This window comes from Meriones unguiculatus, chromosome 19, assembly GCF_030254825.1.
Source record: "Meriones unguiculatus strain TT.TT164.6M chromosome 19, Bangor_MerUng_6.1, whole genome shotgun sequence".
NCBI classification, from domain to species: Eukaryota; Metazoa; Chordata; class Mammalia; order Rodentia; family Muridae; genus Meriones; species Meriones unguiculatus.
Window position 1 is genome coordinate 65,077,577 of NC_083366.1, and position 19,499 is coordinate 65,097,075.

Here is a 19,499-nt window from a genome sequence, read left to right on the forward strand (position 1 = left end):
TTAGGGTCCATGCCTCTTCAGGGTATGCCCATTGTCAGCTGTGCAAAAATGGTGGGCTGCCTTCAGGAAACTCATTTGCTTGCCACAGTTTTTTCTGCCTGGCCTGTGCCACTTGTCTTTTTATGGTGGGAGGTTTCAAGAACGTTGGAGAGCTGAAGTGAGCAGGTAAGTAAGTATCTGTATATGCCCCTCCAGGTTCTGTGTGGGCACATGTCCAGAGTGCACATTTGGAGGTCAGAGGGCAAGTTTGGAGTTGGTTTTCTTCCATTTGGGGATCCAAGTAAACTTGTAAGACTCATTTGCCGACTCCATTTTTTATACTGTAGTGGAGATAATGGAATGGAGGTGTAGCTTCCTTGGTAGAGTGCACACAGCATCGTGGTGTCCTGGCTTGCTTGCTTTCTTTCTCCTGATGATAAAACCAAGTGTGGCGGTGCACATCTGTGATTTCAGCACTGGAAGATGGAGGCAGGAGGGTCAGAAGTTGAAAGGCATTCTGGGCTACATGAGACCCCATCTCAAAAAATCTTACAGTAACATACTTTTAAACATAGTCTTTGTACTACTGAAACCAGTTCTAAACTTGACTGGCTGCTCACCTTCCACCACTGAATTTCTTCATTAGGCTTGCAAGGCAAGTGCTTTTACACCTGAGATAACTTGCTTCCCTCTTCACTGAATTTTCTCTTTTCAAGCATATTAGCATATTCTAATTATACACAGTGAGGCTTCATTATTTTTATACCAGTATATGAGGTATTGATCATATTCATCCTATTACCTTTTCTTGTCTCTCTCCTTCTGCTCAGCCCCTTCATCTTTGCAACCAGTTCCCTTTCTACTTTTCATGTCTTTTTTACAAATCACTGAGTTTATAAGGGTTAGGCCTAAAGAAATATGGGTAAAGGGTCATTTACAGGAGCATGGGCAACTTATTAATGGCTCTTATCATTGAAGAACAACCCCTCTCCAACATTAACTGCCTGTAGATACTCAGATTTGGTAGGCCTCAGGCACCCCTTCCCCTCACTGACATAACTGATTACCCAGTCCTGTGCAGACAACTGTGACTCTCAAGAGGGAAACAGCCATGTTTTGCCTAGAAGTGTTCTGCAGCACCCTTCTTCCAGCTCTACCTTCTTTCATTTTCTGTTCTCCATTCTGTGAGTTGTGGAGGGAATCGTAAAGATGCCCTAGTTGGGGTCAGCACTCAGCACCTGGACCAGTTTTGACTAGTTCATAGCACAAAGCTGACACCAACACTGTTAGGTCATTAGGTTATCATCAGGCTTTTGCAATTTTGTAAAACACTAGCAGGTGTTTCCCAGCTAGTGTCTGTGTTGAATTTGTTTTTAAGGTATGGTCTCTGTATCCTTGGCTGGTTTGGAACTCTGCAAGAGAAGAGATAAAATTCCCTGGGTGATCCAAGCTGTCCACTCATCAAGGCTTTGCTGTGCAGCTTTATCTTCTATCAAATATTTTGAAAGTCTCCTTATATTGCCATCATGACACTTTTAAAACAAATGTATTATTTTTTGTAAATGAGTGCCATACCTAAGAAAATAACTCTTCTTTCTTGTCCAAATAGTTGCTGTATTCAGATTTTAGCCAGATTCTCCCTTTCATGTAAATATTTTGATAATATTCTCCCACCATGCTAGAAAAGAAAAGATTATTATTATTTTTTTCTGTCACTCAGCATAGAGTTCTTCTGTCACTGAGTGTGCTTTTCCTTTACACCTTCAAGTACTCTGTGGACTCTAGTGGTTGGATCTATAGTTTTGCTCAGTTCTTAACACTGTCTGCAGGAGATGTAGTATCACAACCCCAAGACCACATATACACTTCATGCCAAGTTCTAAGTCTAGGTTTTCACCTTTTTCTATTGCATAGGCTGTACCTTTTGAAATGTAATGGTTTGTTAGAGTAGTTTGGGCCTCAGGAAAGCTGTGTATTTGCTATACTTCTGGTTTATTACAAAGGCCCCCTAGAATATCTGCCTCAAGTACTGTACTCACTTACATGGAAACTCTGAAATGACAGTTGAGTTTTAGTGAACCCTCATTATGTAGGCAGGATTGCATACATCTTGGGCATTAATGACTGACTGACTCATTCTGTAGCCCCTTTCCCTCTCTGGAGGTTTGGGTTAAAGGTTGGAAGTTGTAAGATTCTTATCCTGGCAATTTCCATTCTGGGAACTAGCACCAGCCTGAGACTGTCTAATGCCTTGTAGCCTTTAGTGTTCTCATTAGTGAAGGGCTCTCAGCACTTCATGTTTTAACACATCTAACTGCTTGATATCTCTAACTGGAATTGATGTGATGTTTTTGGGTGTTAGTACTCCTGTAGACTTCACTGAAGGATCTGGTGGTAACATTTTGGTTCATCAGTATCCAATTTCTTCTCATAAACAGTGTTGGTGATAGCAGCTGGCAGAAGTCATTTTCATGCCCTTTCACACATTCTTGTTACTGTGTTTTAGACCCAACCAGGTTGGGTTGGCCTAATACTTGAGCTCTTCCTGCCTTAGTCTCAGATTATGGATGGTACAAACTATCGTGCTTGATGTCTGAAAATTGAAACACCCATTTCTTAACCCCCGAGGTATAATGCATGTTACGGATTGTTGGTGTGCTCACCCACCCACAGTATCACTGCATGGTCTAGGCTTGCCTTGAGAGCTTTCTGCCCTGATTCAGCACCTTCAGTGCTGGGGTCTACCAGGCCTGCCTGGGTGTGTGTTTGTTTACAGTAGAGTGTTTATTTCAGCAGGGTCTGTGTGATCTTGACACACAGGTCTTTTGTACTCTGCAGGTCTTTTCAGTTTCCAAGATGATGCAGGTGTGGTGTCTGCAACTTGTGTGGTGGGCTTGAAACAGTCCATGGAAAGTACATGCAGTTGTGTTTGCCATGCTGTGACCACTCAGTAAAGTGCATTTTTTGAATCACTTTAACGTCTTATAAAGGGTCTTTGGGATCATTATGGAACGATAATCTTGTTTGAAAGTTAAATTCCTGAGATATATGTTTAAGACCAGTGATAGCTTGGGTAATTAGCTATTCTTAACAAAGATGAACTTCAGGAAGAGAAAGAATCTTCCCCCAACTCTGTATTACCATGAAAAGTTTTGAGTGTTGCTGAACATTAATTTTCCATATCCATTTTACTTTTGTGCATGTTTAGAGCACAGGCATTTGACACAACTTGTAGTCATGAGTCGGTTGTACTTACCATGATTTTCTGGTTTTGTATTTGAAGTTGAATGGCAGTTTCTTAGTATTTCAACTTTTAATCCCTGTTTGAATTTCCTCAGCTGTGTTAGGACAGCTTTGGTAGTGCCTTCCCATCTCAGTTTAATTAGGTCTTTTCATTCTCTTAAAGTGTATGTATACTGTCCTATGACATTTACTTTTTGAACAGTAGGGCTGGTTTATCACACACAGACTTCTCAGTATCTGTTTTCTCCCATTGCTGACTTGGTCCTGAATCACCTGCCTGCGTTTGCTATAAACTGGGGCTTGGGTCTGGACTAGAGTCAGGCAAAACTTTAACATATTTAAGGACTTTTTTATTATAATAAAGCTATTATTTTGGAGATGGGAGCGGGTTTTATGTACCCAGACTGGCCCTCAGATTTGCTCCCATGAAAAGTGACCTTGGATATCTTACCTTCTGTGTTCAGCTCCCAGGGCTGGGATTACAGGTGTATGGCACCACACTTGATTTAATGCAGGGCTAGAGATAACACCTAGGGCTTCGTGATTATTAGGCAGGCTACAGCAATGTGGGGGAGAATCTGTTAGAGGTTTCAGATGGTGTATCAGTGGTTCTCAGCCTTCCTTTAATATACTTCATGTTGTGGTGACCTCCCAAGTATAAAGTTATTTTTCTTGCTACATCATAGCTGTAATTTTGATGGTGTTAGGAATCATAATGTAAATACCTGATACGCAGGACATCTAATATGTAGACCCAGTGAAAGAGCTGTTGGACCCCAAGGGGTCACGACCCACAGGTTGAGAACCATTATTCTGGCGCTACATCCTCAGGGCCTTGAAAGACTAAGTGGTGCTTTGGTGTTTTATCGCTTAGGCTGGTTTTGAGATCTAGAGCTGGTGCTAAGTGACAAGAAGCAGATAAAGTGAGGCTGGCTCACCTTAGAGGTGCTCATTTGTTTGGTCTCCCAGGGATGAAGGTCCAATCTCCATTGTAAATCCTTCCCCAACCCTGTCTGTGCGTGTGTGTAGGGAGCATTAGCAGGTAACTTCTCTAAGATCTTTTCTACTGTCTGTGTCAGGTGGTGTCTGTTCCCCATTCCTCATCATATATATGGGTGTTTTGCTTTCCTGTATGTATTTGTACCACATGCTGAAGGAGGCTATAAGTGGGTGTCAGATACCCTGGAACTGGAGTTTCAGATGGCTCTGAGCTATATGTGATGTGGGCACTGTGAATTTGACCCGGGAAGAGCAGCTAATGCTCTCAGTCACTGAGCCATCGCTCCAGTCCCCTGATCTTTTTTTTAGTGGCTTGTAAGCTCCACGTGGTGACTGTTTCCTGTGTAAGACTGGGTAGGACAGGAGAACAGTATAACTGCTGTCCTAGGAACAACTAGATTTGTTTAATTTTTTGCAGTTTTTAGTCACTAAACTAACCACGTACTAAAATAACTTAAAGAGGCTCTGTGTCTTTAGAAAACTTGAATGAATTAGTTCCAGTAAAAAGATCAATTCATTTTCAAAATCTTCTTTACCTAACTTTTCAAAGCACTCTGTGGCATCTGTTCAGACATGAACAGGATTCAGCAACTCATTCAGTGTCTTGAGGAGGCAGTTGCATTTCTTGATGGTTTAAAGGGAGTTGGGATGAGATTAGAGTGTATTCACTGATTGTTACTTAGGAGTATAGAAGAAATGTTGCATGATTATTAACAGTAACCTTGCTTCAAAGGGAGTATGAGTTAATTATTGTGGCTGGCCTATGAAAAGAGGTTCAGGCTATTCCTAATGCCATGTTTCAGTGTAAAAATAGCTTCATGGAATTTTTATGGTTTGGGAACAGCAACAACAAAAAGTCCTATAAGCCACTACATTTTCAAGCATATTAGCGGAAACATCAGGTAGACAAGCTACAGCAAAGAGGGGAAATCTGTTACAGATTGCAGATGCATTATGGAGACATTGTATACATCCTGGAAGGTTGTACCTGATAGTCATAAGGAAGCTAGGTCAGACACTTAGGTGGGCAATGAATGCTTAGTTAAAGAGACCAAAGATAGCCAAGTCTGGATCTGCAGCATTCTGGCTTATTTCACAATCATGAAGTTCTAATTAGTCAGCAATAGGTGTGGCTTTTTTCTCATAACTTTACTGCACATTATTTTGCTCCAAAAGTCTCCTTGTAGAGTTGGGGAGATGACCCAGGGAGTGGTGAAAAGTACTTGCCACGTAAACCAGACATAGCATGGTATCTGTAGTCCCAGTTGTCCCACAGAAAGATGGGGGACAGGAGAATCCCTAAAAGCTCATGGCTCGGGTACAGCTGAGGACAGCAGAGACTGGCTGACACCCTAGGCTGCCCTGGTATCTCTGTTCATCAATGTTGCATGCTCATAAACAATGTATACACACATGACAACAGAAAACAGAAGACCCCATGTTTGTAACTCATCAGTTTCTCTTGAAGGTCTATTAAATTCAACTTGAAATAGCTACAGAAAATGCTGTCCAGTCTTTGCATAGCCTCTCTCCCCACTGGGTCTGCACCTGATCAGGCTTCTCCTTCTCACTGTCAGGTGTTGCCTTTTCTGGGAACCATGTTGTTGCTTCAGGGATCAGTGCCTTTTTGCTGAGGATTAAATTTTCTGTCATATTTAGAGGCTCACTAAGCATTTTGCTCCTTGATGCTCATTTTACAGAGTGCTTGGAATTCCATGGCTTTTCTCTGAACTTGTAAACGAAGACACCTGAATGGTGGATTAACAAGAACATTAACCTGTGGGAAGCTTCCTATCTGAGAATATTGGATTTTCACCCTAGTCCAGCAGCTCTGCTGCTCACATAAATACAGATGAATGAAGACCCCATTCGGGAAGACACCTGGCCAGCGGTCCAGAGCTGATGCAGGTAAGCATTTCAGCACTGTGTGTATGTCAGTGTGGTGTACATTTCACATAGTGCCTGGGCAGTGTGTGCTCTTCTCCATGTTTTATACCTTGCTGCATGTGAGAGAAGGGCTTTGACTTATTGAAAAAGGGAACCACCATGCTAAACATTGTTTTCTGTGCAACCCAGCAATTTATAGGTAACCGGTAAACTTAACAAGTGAATTGCAAGGAACAGAATATAATAAGATAATGGCTTCATTTTTATGAGATGTTAGCATGTTGGATTTAGTTAGATGTAGGAGATTGAGTGGGTTTGGGGCAGAAGGAGGATCTTACTTTTTAGAATGCTCATTTGTAGCAGGTTAGTAAACCTGTGGATCTGAAATGAAAGAGGCCGTGAGCCTGTAATTCCAGAACTCTGAAGTGGAGTTAGAAAGACCAGGAATTCTACATACTCCATTACAAAGCAAGTTCTAGACCAGCTTGGGCTACATGCTGTCTTGTCTCAGAAATAAAAACCAAGTCTGCACCCCTCCCCTGGAACAGGAACTACTCTTGGTTTTTGTGGCACATGGCTAAAAGCAACAGGAATAAAAATACAGTTTTATTTTTTTAGACAGTTTCTCTGTGTAGCCTTGGCTTGGCTGTCCTGGAACTCCCTCTGTAGACCAGGCTTGAACTCAGATCCTCTGCCTCCCATGTGCTGGAACTCTTAAAGGCATGAGTCAGTACCACCTGGTTTAAAAGTGTAGTTTTAAAACCTTCTCTCCCCAAATGAAAAAAAGATCTTATGGAATGTTTTATAAAATTAGAAAAAGTAAGGCAGCCAGCCTGCCTTACTTTTCCTTCCTTCCTTCCTTTGATTTTTTTTTCCCCCTTTTTGGCCACAGGGTCTTGAACATGTTGATCCTCCTGCCTCTGACCCCAGTGTTGGGATCACAGGTATGTGCCAACATGCTGTGCTGGTGCTGAGAAAGAATGCTCTTGTGTATGTAACCTTCTTGGCATTTGAACATTGAAGAACTTCTGTGATAGGTTTTAAGTGAGGTTGTGAGTGTTTCAGAACTTGTTGTCCAGGCTGGCCTTATGTCCTTGGTTCTCTTGCCCACAGGCACCAGCGAGCAGTGTTTTCAGTGTAATGAAGTCCTGCTTTTGTAGATAAGAGTCTCCCCATGGTAGCCCTGAACTGAGCATGTAGACTGCTGGCCTTGAGCTTCCACTTGTGGGACTGTGGGTGTGCATCCATGCCTGGCTTTTTTGAAATGATTTTGTCTCCTCTCCTGCTGCTCTGTTTTGTTGTGTTGCTCCCTCTTCCCATTTGCTCATTCTCTGGTTCTGTGATTGGCTCAACCTCTTGCTAAACCTATACTCTAGGGTGTGAATGTGTGATTTTCAGCCTCAGAGATAAAGTGTGGGCCCCTTTAAAGTGTGCCCTCAATATCACTGGCTGACAGGGCTCTACTAACTCCAGCAACACCAGTTCAAGTTCCTCCTGCATGGCTTCCGGGGTCTGGCTGTCTTGAGTTGCCATCTTCTCTAAGTTAGGGACAGTTGCTTGTCGTGTGACTCTTCATTCTTTGATCAGTCTAACAAACAGGGTTGAGATTTTTCAGTGTTGTACTTGTGATAAGGACACAGGAGCAGTGCCCCGACCAGCGGGGCTTCAACGTGGATTCCTAAGGGAGGAGAATGGAAGGAATGGGGAGGTGGCGAGAAGCACAAGGAAGGAAGCGAAGTCTGCTTGTCTGATCAAGGCTTCATTTATTAGAAATTTTTACCCAACTTATTTAGGAAGAAGGCAGGAAAGGGGGAAGGTAATTAGCTGCTGCAGGAGACAGGAAGAGTGCTTTCATGTGTTAAATAGGGTGCCTGCAAGATAACTTAAGGATGTTTTCTCACGGATGCTCTAACAATCAGATGTCCTCACAGTCTGTCACCCATGAGTTAGGGTCCTAGATAACTTTCACTAAATAGCTTTAGGTCTCCACTAAATGACCTTTGCTCACTATTTGGCTTTGGCCTAGCAAACACCTTTTGTCTCCACTAGATAGCTTTGACTCACTAATTGACTTAGGCTTCAGTAGATAGCTTTGGCTCCACTAGATAGCTTTGACTTTGGCTTCAGTAGATAGCTTTGGCTCCCGGCAGAGCAGGACCAACTTAAACTCTTTGTAGAAACTAGAGAGGTTGTCTTGGTTGTGGTTTAATTTTTTTAGAAGCTTTTGGACTCCTCCATGATCTCTCAGTCGTCAGTCCTTGACTGTTGTTCTTGGTCACTGCTGATGTCCCCGGTCATCTCAGTAGCCATGCCGCTTACCTCAAGCGCCCAGTTTCACTGTGTGGCTTTAATTATATGTTCATAGCTAGGATTGGACAGTTGTTTGGCAGAACGCTTACTGGGTTCTTGGTGAGAAGGTCAGCACCGGGACATGGCGTGTACAGTGAAATATTGCTTTAAGGGACAGAGACAGTGGCCTGGCATCTGAGGTGCTCATTTTCCGAAGCCACTGTGCTGTGATCATGGGGTTGGGGGTGAGTGGTGAGGGCGGGGATACTATGGGATGGCAGGAGGGTGGAAAGACCTGGTGCAGTATTCATAGTTACTGCATACCTTGAATGGATTCTTCTTTGCACCTTGTCAGAGGTGTTTCGGGACACATCTCGGGTGGTTGCTCCCACTTCTGGCCTACCTTGTGGTTGCCACATACTTCCCTTTTCTCATTACCTTTGTTCTTCCCTCAGTGGGTCTTGGTGGCCCTTGTGGCAGTCAGGTCCCGGCATGCCGTCTTTGTCTCTGACCGAGAGCTGTAGTGGCCGCTTAGTACTTTAGTGAGTATTAAAGTTTTAAATGCTCCACTTGGTAGAAGGCCAAGGAGAAGGCAGTTTACAAATAATGAAGAAGCCTTCCTGTCTCAGCCCTCTTGCCTCCCAGAAAGCCGTTCTTCTGCTCTGTGTTAGATTCTTCATGCCTGGCCACTTAATGTGCACATCTGATGAGTAAGAGTGCTGCTTGTTTTACAGCCTCTAAGCTCTGGTATGTATTTTTATTACTATTACATTTAAAACACTTGCTGTTTTCACTGTGATTGTGTCTTAACACAGTAAGTTTAAGACCATTGTTTAACTGTTCAGAGAGCTGTTTTGTATTTATGCCCAGTTTAATGCTGACCTGGTTAGCAAATACATTTTGTAGGATTTCAGGATATTTTAAGGATATTATTAGACTCATGTTATGACTCAGCATATGGCTAGTACATCTGAGTGAGTTGTTAGCCCAGGGGCCAGAGGAAAGTGACATGGGTTTCAAGCTGTCCTTTGCAATGCTCAGGTGTCAGCGCACTTTCTGGTTCCCCATCCCCCACTACCTCCCCTCATTCCACACCAGTTGCCAAGAGGAGAGTTTATATAACTATAACTAAATATATATAACATTTATGTATAGGTGTGATCACATACACCCCTTTTCTGGATTTCAGTACTCTGTAATTAGGCTTATGTATATTTAAGGTCATTGTGGCATTTTGGTTAATTAACTATACCATTTTGAAGTATCTTTTGTGATCCATGGTGGCATTATTTGTCCTAAAGTTTGATAAGTCTGTCTTGGTCTTTTTTTGGGTGCAGCTGTACTGTTTGTATCTAATATCACTGTGTTGGGACTGGAAAATACTTTGGCTGTCAATATTGGATTGAAGCTGGAACCATTGTCTTCTGCTTTAAGTTCTTTTTGACATCAGATCCTCAAGTCCCCTGTAGCTAATGTGTTTGTTACTGGTTTTTGTTTGTTTTGCACTTGTGGAAATGTTACCAGTGGTTTTCAGAAGTTAGTTAGGGTAGTACTGTACACAGCTGCCTTTCTGCTTCTTCATCTGAGCTCCACTTTGGCCATTGCCCTCCCTGCTCCTCTTCCCTTCATATTGTTCTAGTTTCTTATGTGTTAGGCCTGTGGGTGTTGCTCTCTGGATCTCTCGGACTGGACTGGTTTCATTCTCACTTGTCTGTGTGTCTGTCTGTCTATGTATGCAGGTTTGGGGAGTTTGTATCACTGTTCTGTGGGTTGACTTTATTGATCTACATAGTCTAATCATAATCCAGTGAGATTCTCAATTCAGGTGGTTTCATTTTTATTGCTTTGGCTTGTTTTCTTTATATTTCCGTATTTTAGGGATTATTTGGATGTGTTTATCTTTTAATGTCCATGCATGCTAAACATTTGTTTTGATTATAATCTACTTGGTTATTGGTGTCTGTCTGGTCCATCCCACCCCAAGCCTCTTGAATGCTGGGATGGTTCCTATGTTTTTTAGATTATGAGGGGGAGGACAAGATGAGTTCCTGCGCCATTTACTGCTTTATGGTCAGGAGTATAACTTACTAATTTTGTGCATGTAACTGGTTTGTTTTTATGGCTGATCAGGGAGTGAAGAGCCACTGAGTCATTTTCTCTACTCAGAGTCTCCTTTTCAGAAGTCAAATAAACATGTGGCTCTAACATGTTGGTGGATAATGACCTCTTTCAGGCTTTATGAAGCAGGGTTTTGTTTTTAATTTCCTTTTTTGCTGACCATAAATCTTCTCTCTTGTAGGCCATGCTGGAGTGTCTGCAAACATGATGAAGAAGAGGACATCTCACAAGTAAGCCATTCTTTAGCCTCTTTTTAGATAACCAGCACCCAGGACTACTCCTTAAACTTCTTGTTTTGCCTCTGCTTATGCCTACTAATTGATCATGGTCATCCTCCCTATCCATTCCCCCTCCTTGGTCTCGGTCAACCTGTCCATTCCCCCTCTTTGGCCATGGTCATCCTCCCTGTCCATTCCCCCTCCTTGGCTGGATAAAGTGTGTTAGGTATGTTCTTCAGCTGGTAAGCCTTTGAGTCATTGTCATCCTCTGTCTTGATGGGAGGAGATTGGATGGCAGGAAGTAGCAGTGGGAGGAAAGCACATATTAAACCTAAACCTCTCCAGGTCTTGATCTGCTGTTAGCTAAGGAGCTGAACACGGATGTTTGATGCTATGGTCTACCTAGCCAGCTGCCGTGTCCTGCTTTATACCTGTAATTTATAATTTGATATTTTTATTTATACCAACAAATAATATATAAAATATCATTGAAATTTCATTTAAAATAGAATTAAAACAGTTGGATTTTATTTTATTTTATTTTATTTGCAACATTGTCTCACTGTGTAGTCTGAGCTGGCCTAAAACTTCTATTTCTTCTGACTCAACCTATGTCCTGCTGGGATCACGTGTGCAAGCATATGTCACTAGGCTGGCAGTCATGAATTTAAAGCAACAAGTATATTAGTTGCCATGTAGGGTAGAGCAATTTAACAATGACTTGAGAATGTAAGGGATCTAAGTTACTGTTGAAGGCTCTTCTACCACCATGTAAGCAGTTTGTACAGTTAATTCCAAGTGATTCATGGTGAATATTTGAGTCTCAGTGCAGCTGAAGAGAATAGGAGGTTTCTTGGTCATGGTCTTGTGAAACAGGAATGCCTTCAATTAATGATTGAACCAGACTGGTCTCTCATTCAGATGAGTACATAATGAAAATATAATACTTAAGAAACGACCTAGAAAGCAGAAATTTAAAGGTTAGGTAAGTGTGCCCTTCCCTGAGATGACTAAACCTTACTTTTTCTTGCCGTCTTCCTGGTTTCGCTGTATCCAGTGATGTGTTCATTTATGTGGTAGCTCCGCTCATGAACAGGGTATAAATAGCAAGCTGTCTTGTGCCTCAAACAGAGAGTAACAGGCAGAAATGTAAATCAAATGAACCATCTCCTTTGTAAGACCAAAGTAGTTCATTCAGATTAGATTTTGCCACCTAAAAGAATATTAAGGTACATCTATTTTCAGATAATTAACATTTGTTAAAATTTAATTGACCTAAGCAGTTACGCATTTGTTTGATCCAGTAGTTGTGGTATGTACGCATTTTGTGCAAAAGATTTCTTGTTTCCTTTCCTAAGTAATGGTGAACATTATCTTCTGAGTTTGACTCCTACAGGCACAAGAAATAAGTACTTGTTAAAACTGTCAGTATGAGTGATTTGCCATACATAGTATACATATGTGAAATTGTCAAAGAATAAGTTAAAAACAAAGTACTCCAGGATTCATAAGCGTACCAATGAAAAGAGCTCATGCTGTGTGTTTCATATTTGGGGAATCCCATCTGTTGCTTTCATGGGCTTCTTTAAGGCCAGAAGTCTTGAGGGCATTGGCGTGCCCCAAGAGGTGAAGTGGGAGGAGTTCTCACTGTAGATTTGAAGGTGGGCAGAAGGCTGAGAAAAAACAAGTTTCTTTGTTGGGTGCTGGGTATAAATGTCTTGAATGGAGTGAGAGGGACATGGAGCTTTGCAGATTGCTTCATGTTCTGGGGTTTTGGACCAGATCAGTGAGCATTAAGCTCTTTAACATAGGTTTCTTTGTACAACAGATTTTATCTATTTATTTATTTATTTTTTAAGTGCAAACCAACAGAACTCATCCCTCAATCCCTGACAGCGGCTGTTCTGCTTTTTCCTACAATGGTGGGAGGGCTCAGGGAGACCTTGCAGTTAGATGCTGAAGGGAAATCAGCAAGGCGGCAGTCGGAGCTCACACATCTGTCCCTAGGCGTGCTAGGAGAGTTCAGGAGTTGTGTCCACTGCAGAGGAAATGGCAGGTATTTGTTTTGACTGCTGTCCCTGTGGGGTTCTAGTCCAGGGCCTCAACAGGCTAGGTAAGTGCTCTAGTCATGCCTTGGATTTTGTTTTTAGTGGGAATCATCTGTGTACTTGCTGTGGGCTGGGGTTCAGGAACACACAAAGACACAGAAGATAGTTTTAGTTTTTTTTTTTTAAGGCCTTTAATGTTAATTATCCCTTCCCATATTTCCTCCTCTACTTGCCCCATTTCATCTTTTCTTTACTGTTATTCCCTTTCTTTCTTTACATCGTTAAGTTTTTTTTTAATTTAATTTTAATTTTTAGTTTAATCACAGGTCATTCACTTGTATCCCAGCCGTAGGCCCCTTCTTTCCCTGCCAATTCCACCCTCCCACCCTCATCTCCTCCCTGCCCCCTTCCAAGTCCACTGATAGGGGGAGGTCCTCCTCCCCTTCCCTCTGACCCTAGCCTATCAGGTATCTTCAGGACTGGCTGCAATGTCCTTATCTGTGGCCTGGCAAGGCTGCTCCTGAGGGGTGGGGTGTCGACAACTCTCTCCCAGAGTTTCTCCTTTTCTTTAAGAGCTTCACAGAGAGCTTCCTGTTTTTCTGCCACTTCTTTTCGATATTGAGAGAAATGAGTTTTCTTTAATTACAAGAGCAAATATTTCTCGGATCAGTCCTTTAGGAGTGTGTGTGTGTGTGTGTACACGTGTGTACGTGTGTGTACGCACGCATGCGCAAGCACACATTGGTGAAGGGTGGGGGCTAATATGAATGCATGTGGAGACCTATCAGGTGTGGGTTTTGTTTTGTTTTGTTTTTCAATTTATTTGTGTAATAAGTTGAGACAGTTTTTCATTTGAATTGCCAATTCAGTTAGTCTAGCCAGCTTGTTGCAAGGACCTCTCCTCCGCCAAAGTGCTGCTGATGGGGGTGCTGGGAATCAAAACTCCAGCTCTCACGGTTTCCTCCTGCTTGTTCAGGAAGCTCCTTACCCATTGAGTCATTTCTTGGCCTCCTAAGCGTTTTTAATTTCACTAGATTCTGAAGCAGTTTACAGAGTGAAAGTCTGTGCTAACTTGTCATTTTAGTGTTTAGTTTTTTAAAAATAAATTTTTGTTAATTCTTTGAGAATGTATACAACGTATGGTTTATTGAGTCAGACCTTGCCTTCAGAAAATGAAAAGGGCTGGTGAGAGGGCATAGCCCGAAGAGACACTTGGTGCCTGATGATTTGAGTCCTGTCCCCAGGACCCACATGGTAGAAGGAGAGAGCTGCTTTCTGCACAGATGTACCCACACACGTGCACACAAAATAAATTAGTAAGAATGAAAGACAATGTACCCAACTATGATTTTCATTAGAATCAGCATAAGAAGTAAAGTAGAATAAGGTAGGAAAGGCCTGTTTTTAGGTACTGACTAACTGACTATTTTAGTGCTTTACTTAAAGCATGGAGTGACAGAATTCATACTGTGGAAATGAGAGCTATCCATAGATTTAATACAAAATCCCAGTGATACTTGTGCAGAACTAGAAAAGTACCTTCAGAATTCCTGTGGAAATAGCAAAGATTCTGAGTAGACAAAACAGTCCTAAGCAGAAATAACAATGTCTATTACTTAGGATTTGGAAAGTTGTAGTGGCCCATCTTGAAGTTAGGAAGTGTGCTATGTATGGCCACATCTTTTCCTAGTGAGGGGAGGCACCTCTCTTAGTCTGCAGCTAAGAGGCTTGCTGGAACATGGGCATAAAAACTGAAAGAAGGCTTGTGACTGACTGCCTGAAGACAAGGTAAAAGTGCCACTACGACGAACCTGGTGTTCTAAGATCGTGTAATCCCCTGAGGAGGACAGACGTTTGTTCCTAGAAACTACACGTATTTAGAAGTCCTTTTTTGGGTCTGAGTCTTATTTAGTACTCAATGCGCTTTTGATAGCTTTATTGAAGCTGTTTTCTCTTGTCACATTGGTTGTGTGAGAGATTGGGAATTGTGCTAAATCCATAATGTTAGAACAGTTACACATTTTGATTGACTCAAATACTATGAGATTGCCATGCGAGTTACTTACACCTGAAGGTGAGCTGGGAGGATTTGTGACCATTTGATGGGAAAAGTAAGTATGTCACAATTCATAAAATAGTTTGCAGACTATTAGTTTTCATCATTTACTGCCATAAAATAAACATTTATTTTTAAGTGGGCAAAATACACCAAAACTCTGCAGAAACACTTAAAATTGCCGTTTTCCGAGAAGTGTGAACACAAGTAAAGGTGCAGCACCATATCATAGTGTCACAGAACCAGCTACCTGCTGTGCCACTGTGCAGTCATCCCAGCTCCATCGTACTCTGCTTTCGGGGTGAGCTTGGGTCTTGTGAGTTCTGCTAGAGTCACCACTATCCAGTGCTGCTCAACCTTGAGGGAGCAGTTGTCTCTTGTGAACTAGCAATCTCAGTAAAAAGTGATCCTATGGGAAGTAGTGAGATAGCTCAGAGGGGGAGAGTGCTTGCTGTGCAAACCTGGTGACTTGAGTTCAATTCTCTAAACCTCTGTGAGAACCAACTCTGACCTTCACAAATGCATTGTGTGCTCATGCTCGTGTACACATGCACTGTTTATGTTGGTATTATTAGAAAGGAAGTCAGTGGGGGTTTCTTTGCCTACCTCCCAGGCTAGCCTGGGGCAAGCTAGCCTCAGACTCGCGTCCCCTGCCTTGGCCTCCTGAATGCTAGAGTTACAGTAGGATGCCTTTGTTCCTGGATTTTTTTGGAGACAGGGTCTCATTGTGTAGTTCAGGCTGTCCTAGAATTCATGACTGTCTTGTCTCGGCCTCTTGATGCTAGGATTAAATATTGGTGCCACTGTGCCTGAAAGTCTCGGGTTTTCAACAGTGCCTTCCTTGCTCAGATACTGCCTATGGTCCTGTTTGTCTCTTCTACGATCCATTATCTCTGTTAGTCCTGTGAGTCCTGAATTGAAGCTGTGTGTCAGCCGTTGACTGCACACTCTTCAAGCGGTATATAAGGGAAGCATATATGAGAAGAGTGCTTCCTGCCTTCACACACAACTTTTCTATCTGTGGTCCTTCTGCTTGGAAATGGGTGTGCCTTTTCCAACTCTTCGTTTCTTTCCAGGAGGAGTGCCAAGCCCATTGCCTTGTTGTCTTTTCTGCCATAATGCGTTGTGGTTGATATTTAATTTCTTTTATCTTACGCTCGATTTAGTCCCTTTGCCTGGATGCTCATAGAATGTTGTCTTTACCGGGGAATGTCTCAGCATGAGCCATTCTTTTTCTGACTTGTTATACTTTTAAGGTGCTTTAGCTTAGGACAGTTTGGAGGTGCAGCTTTAGTGCCTTGGCCTTTGACGGCACAGCTTCTGTTGCTGTCCTTACACCCGCCTGCCATTGTGTGCTCATTCCCCAGGTTTTGCCCCTGCCTTTCTTCACCCCTCATTTCTGTCTAAGTAGACACTCAGGCTTTTGTTTCCTCAGATACCTCTAGGTCTACTTGACCGAAACTTTCAGGTTCTCATCTTGCCTAGTTTTTTGTTTGTTTGTTTGTTTGTTTGTTTTCCTTGTTGTATCTTACCTAGCTGTCTCATTCTGAGCTTTTCCATTCTGTGATACGTGTTTCTATATAAGGATTCTCTGGAGCAAGAGAACCATAGGAAAGATTTTGAGAAGTTGAATAATGCAATAGGGGGAAAAGGAAGTCCTCTGAACCTGCAGTCTGTGAGCCAGAGACCTGGGAGTGCTGATGGTATAGTTTAGTCCTAGTGCAAAGCCAGAGAACCAACAGCCACTGATGGAAGATCTGGTCTAAGAGTGGGAGAAAACCACATTCTTGTCAGGCCCACAGGCAGGACGAAAATGATGTTCTCCTCCTGCCTGTATTGTGTTTAGGAACAGGTTGAGTGAAGCCCATTTGTGCTGCTGAGCTCACATCCTTTTTCCTCATCCCCACAGTTAAATACTGATCTCTTTCCAGAACATTCTGAGACAACACCCAGAAACAAGCATCTAATCTGGGCACCCCTTGGCACAGTCAACTGGACAGCTTCTCTTTTCTGGCTTCTTTTACTTGCTTAGTGCCAGTTACAGTTTTATCTACTACATGGATGTATTTTCCTGGCCAGCCTCTGCTCCTGTCACACCTCAGTCAGGAACATCCGTTTTTTTTTCTCCTTAAGGTACTCTTGTATGTCGTCCAGCAGGATTCCAGGGCTGGAGGGGAGTTAAGAAGATAAACAGTTGCCCTTTCTTGACCTCGGGTTTCCCCTGCTTCCTCAGCTCTGCCCATGTGGCATATTTAAAACAAGGCTCTTCGTTCAGCCACGTGTGTCTACTCTCTGTGTATGTGTTTTTCCAGAACTGCCTCTGGGCTTTCCTTATTTCCTGACTCTAATCATACCCTGCTTAGTTAGGCTTTCATACCCAAGTGGGGTGCCCTGGGGGCATGATTCTCCCTCAGAGGAAGGTGGTCTGCTTTTCCAAAAGGTTCTGGGGTGAGGAGTATGGAGGTGTCTGGCCTGCAGTTCTGCACTGAGCCTTACTCCCTGTCCCAGTCCCCCGCTTTCCCTCAGCTGAGTCCAGTGCTCACTGGCTCTGATGTCCATTCTCATATATGCACGAAGCATTCTTTCCAGGACCTCTGACATGGCTAGGGGCATGTGAACATTACATTTCTATAGCTTTAACTACTGTAACTACAGGTTTTTTTTTTTTTTCTTGTTTTAAGAAATTACTTGTGATTGTAATGTATACTTATAAAATGGGAAGGAAACCTTCAGCTCTGCTTTACTCTTGGCTCATAGTAGCATCTGACAAGTTGGTTTAGCCCAGGTTACATCCAAGCCAAGTCTTATCCCTTGTCCTTGTGTTTCAAAGTGCTCTCTCCCTCCATCAGGAGCCAGGATGGAGGACTGGGAGATGACTGAGGGGTAAAGTGCGTTTTGAATGAGCATAAGGAACTGAGTTCGGGTCCTCAGGTGGGGCATTGTCTGTAACTTAAGCACTTTGTGGCAGAGGCAGAGATGGGTGGATCCCAGGAACTCATTGGCCAGCCAGTCTAGCCTAAATTCAAAGTTCCAGATTCAGTGAGAGACCCTGCTTTGAAAAAAAAAAAAGGGAGGGGGGACACACACCTGATAGCAACCTCTGGCCTCTGCATGGACACACATACCATTGTATATGCACGTGTGTGTACACACAAATAGCTAGAGCATTAGCATTTTGTGTAAGTATTTCAATCAGTAGTAGTACAGAAGCACCATAGTTTGATGTTGCTGTAATATGTGAGGAAATTGTCCTTCTTAGAGAATTGAGGCGCATGTACACACAGTTCAACTCATTTACAGTTCGCTTATTTGAAGGTTACCAGGGCATAAGGAGGAGTAAAATACTTTCATTCATGTGTTTGTGAGTGCCTCTGTTATACATGGATGTGCAATGCATGCATGCTAGCTGCCCGAGGAGACCAGGAAAGGGTGTTGGAACTGAATACAGGCAGTTATAAAATACCATATGGGTGCTAGAAACCAAACTTGGGTCATCTGCAAGATCAGCAAATGCCCTTACTTACTGAGGCATCTCTTTAGGCCTTTGTGTTTGAAGCAGCTTCTGCTGTGCAGCCCAGGCTGGCCTCAAACTTGGAATTCTTCTGGCTCACTAGTAGGTTTTTGTCCATGCCTTAGGGTCATGTATATTGAAGAACCTGCAAGCTAGTAGTTATATTGTGTCCAGATATGCATACTTGTGAAAGTAATACATTGTATGTGTGAATGCAGAAAACATCGGACCAGTGTGGGACCAAGCAAACCTGTGTCCCAGCCCCGGCGAAATATCGTAGGATGCAGGATCCAGCATGGATGGAGAGAGGGCAACGGCCCTGTCACCCAGTGGAAGGGGACTGTCTTGGACCAGGTGCCTGTGAATCCTTCCCTGTATCTTATAAAGTATGATGGATTTGACTGTGTTTATGGACTAGAACTTAATAAAGATGAAAGAGTGTCTGCACTTGAAGTTCTCCCTGATAGAGTTGGTAAGTGTTTAAACTTCTTATTTTAAAAATAGTTATTTTTAAAAGTGCTAATTAAATGCTTTTTTGAGTCTCACTGTTCGTGCTTTAACTTGTATCAGACCTCTAGCATCTCTGGTAAACATTTGTCATTTAGAGACACAATACCACTGATGAGTAGATGTTCTGAAACCACATTCAAGGCCTGGTGAAGGATAGGAAGCTAAATCTTTGACCTAGAGGTTTCCAGTGTTGTTGTTAGTGATTGGCATTGGCTCACTGACACAGTGTGCATTAACTTTCTGGTTCATGAACTCTTAGGTTGGTTTCTCATTGTCTGTTACGAATGGTAAGTGTACTTGGAACTGCAGAGGAAGCATCCAGGATGAGAAGCTCTGTCCATTTTTTAGAAAGTTTTAGAAGTAGAAAGCTTTGATGTTATGTCATGTGGTCTCAGTTTAGCCTTATAAATGTTCCTTAAGGAACAAAGTAAGCTAAAAGTAGTGATTATTGATGGCAGTTTTAAGTAGGGTAAGTAAATGTTACTTAAGTATATGTTCCAAAACATACTGCTGTTAACTACTACATCTTAAAATACTGATTTGTATTCTTCCACAATTGTCTTTAAGGCTTTGTGTCATATGAAAATTAAGCCCCACAGATCTGCAAAGTCTTTTCATTCCAGTAAAGCACCGTTCCATTT

At 42.5% G+C, this 19,499-nt stretch overlaps 1 protein-coding gene across 3 annotated transcripts in view; it reads left to right on the forward strand.

The window, feature by feature from the left end:
- Spin1 (spindlin 1) overlaps positions 1-19,499 on the forward strand; it is a 46,502-nt gene that overhangs the window by 16,429 nt on the left and 10,574 nt on the right. For all 3 annotated transcript variants that reach the window (XM_021658826.2, XM_021658827.2, XM_060372757.1), the window contains exons 2-4: positions 5,922-6,129; positions 10,697-10,745; positions 18,567-18,820. In XM_021658826.2, the coding sequence (XP_021514501.1) occupies positions 6,078-6,129; positions 10,697-10,745; positions 18,567-18,820 (355 nt within the window). In that variant the 5' untranslated portion in view covers positions 5,922-6,077. The remainder of the gene's footprint in view (positions 1-5,921; positions 6,130-10,696; positions 10,746-18,566; positions 18,821-19,499) is intronic.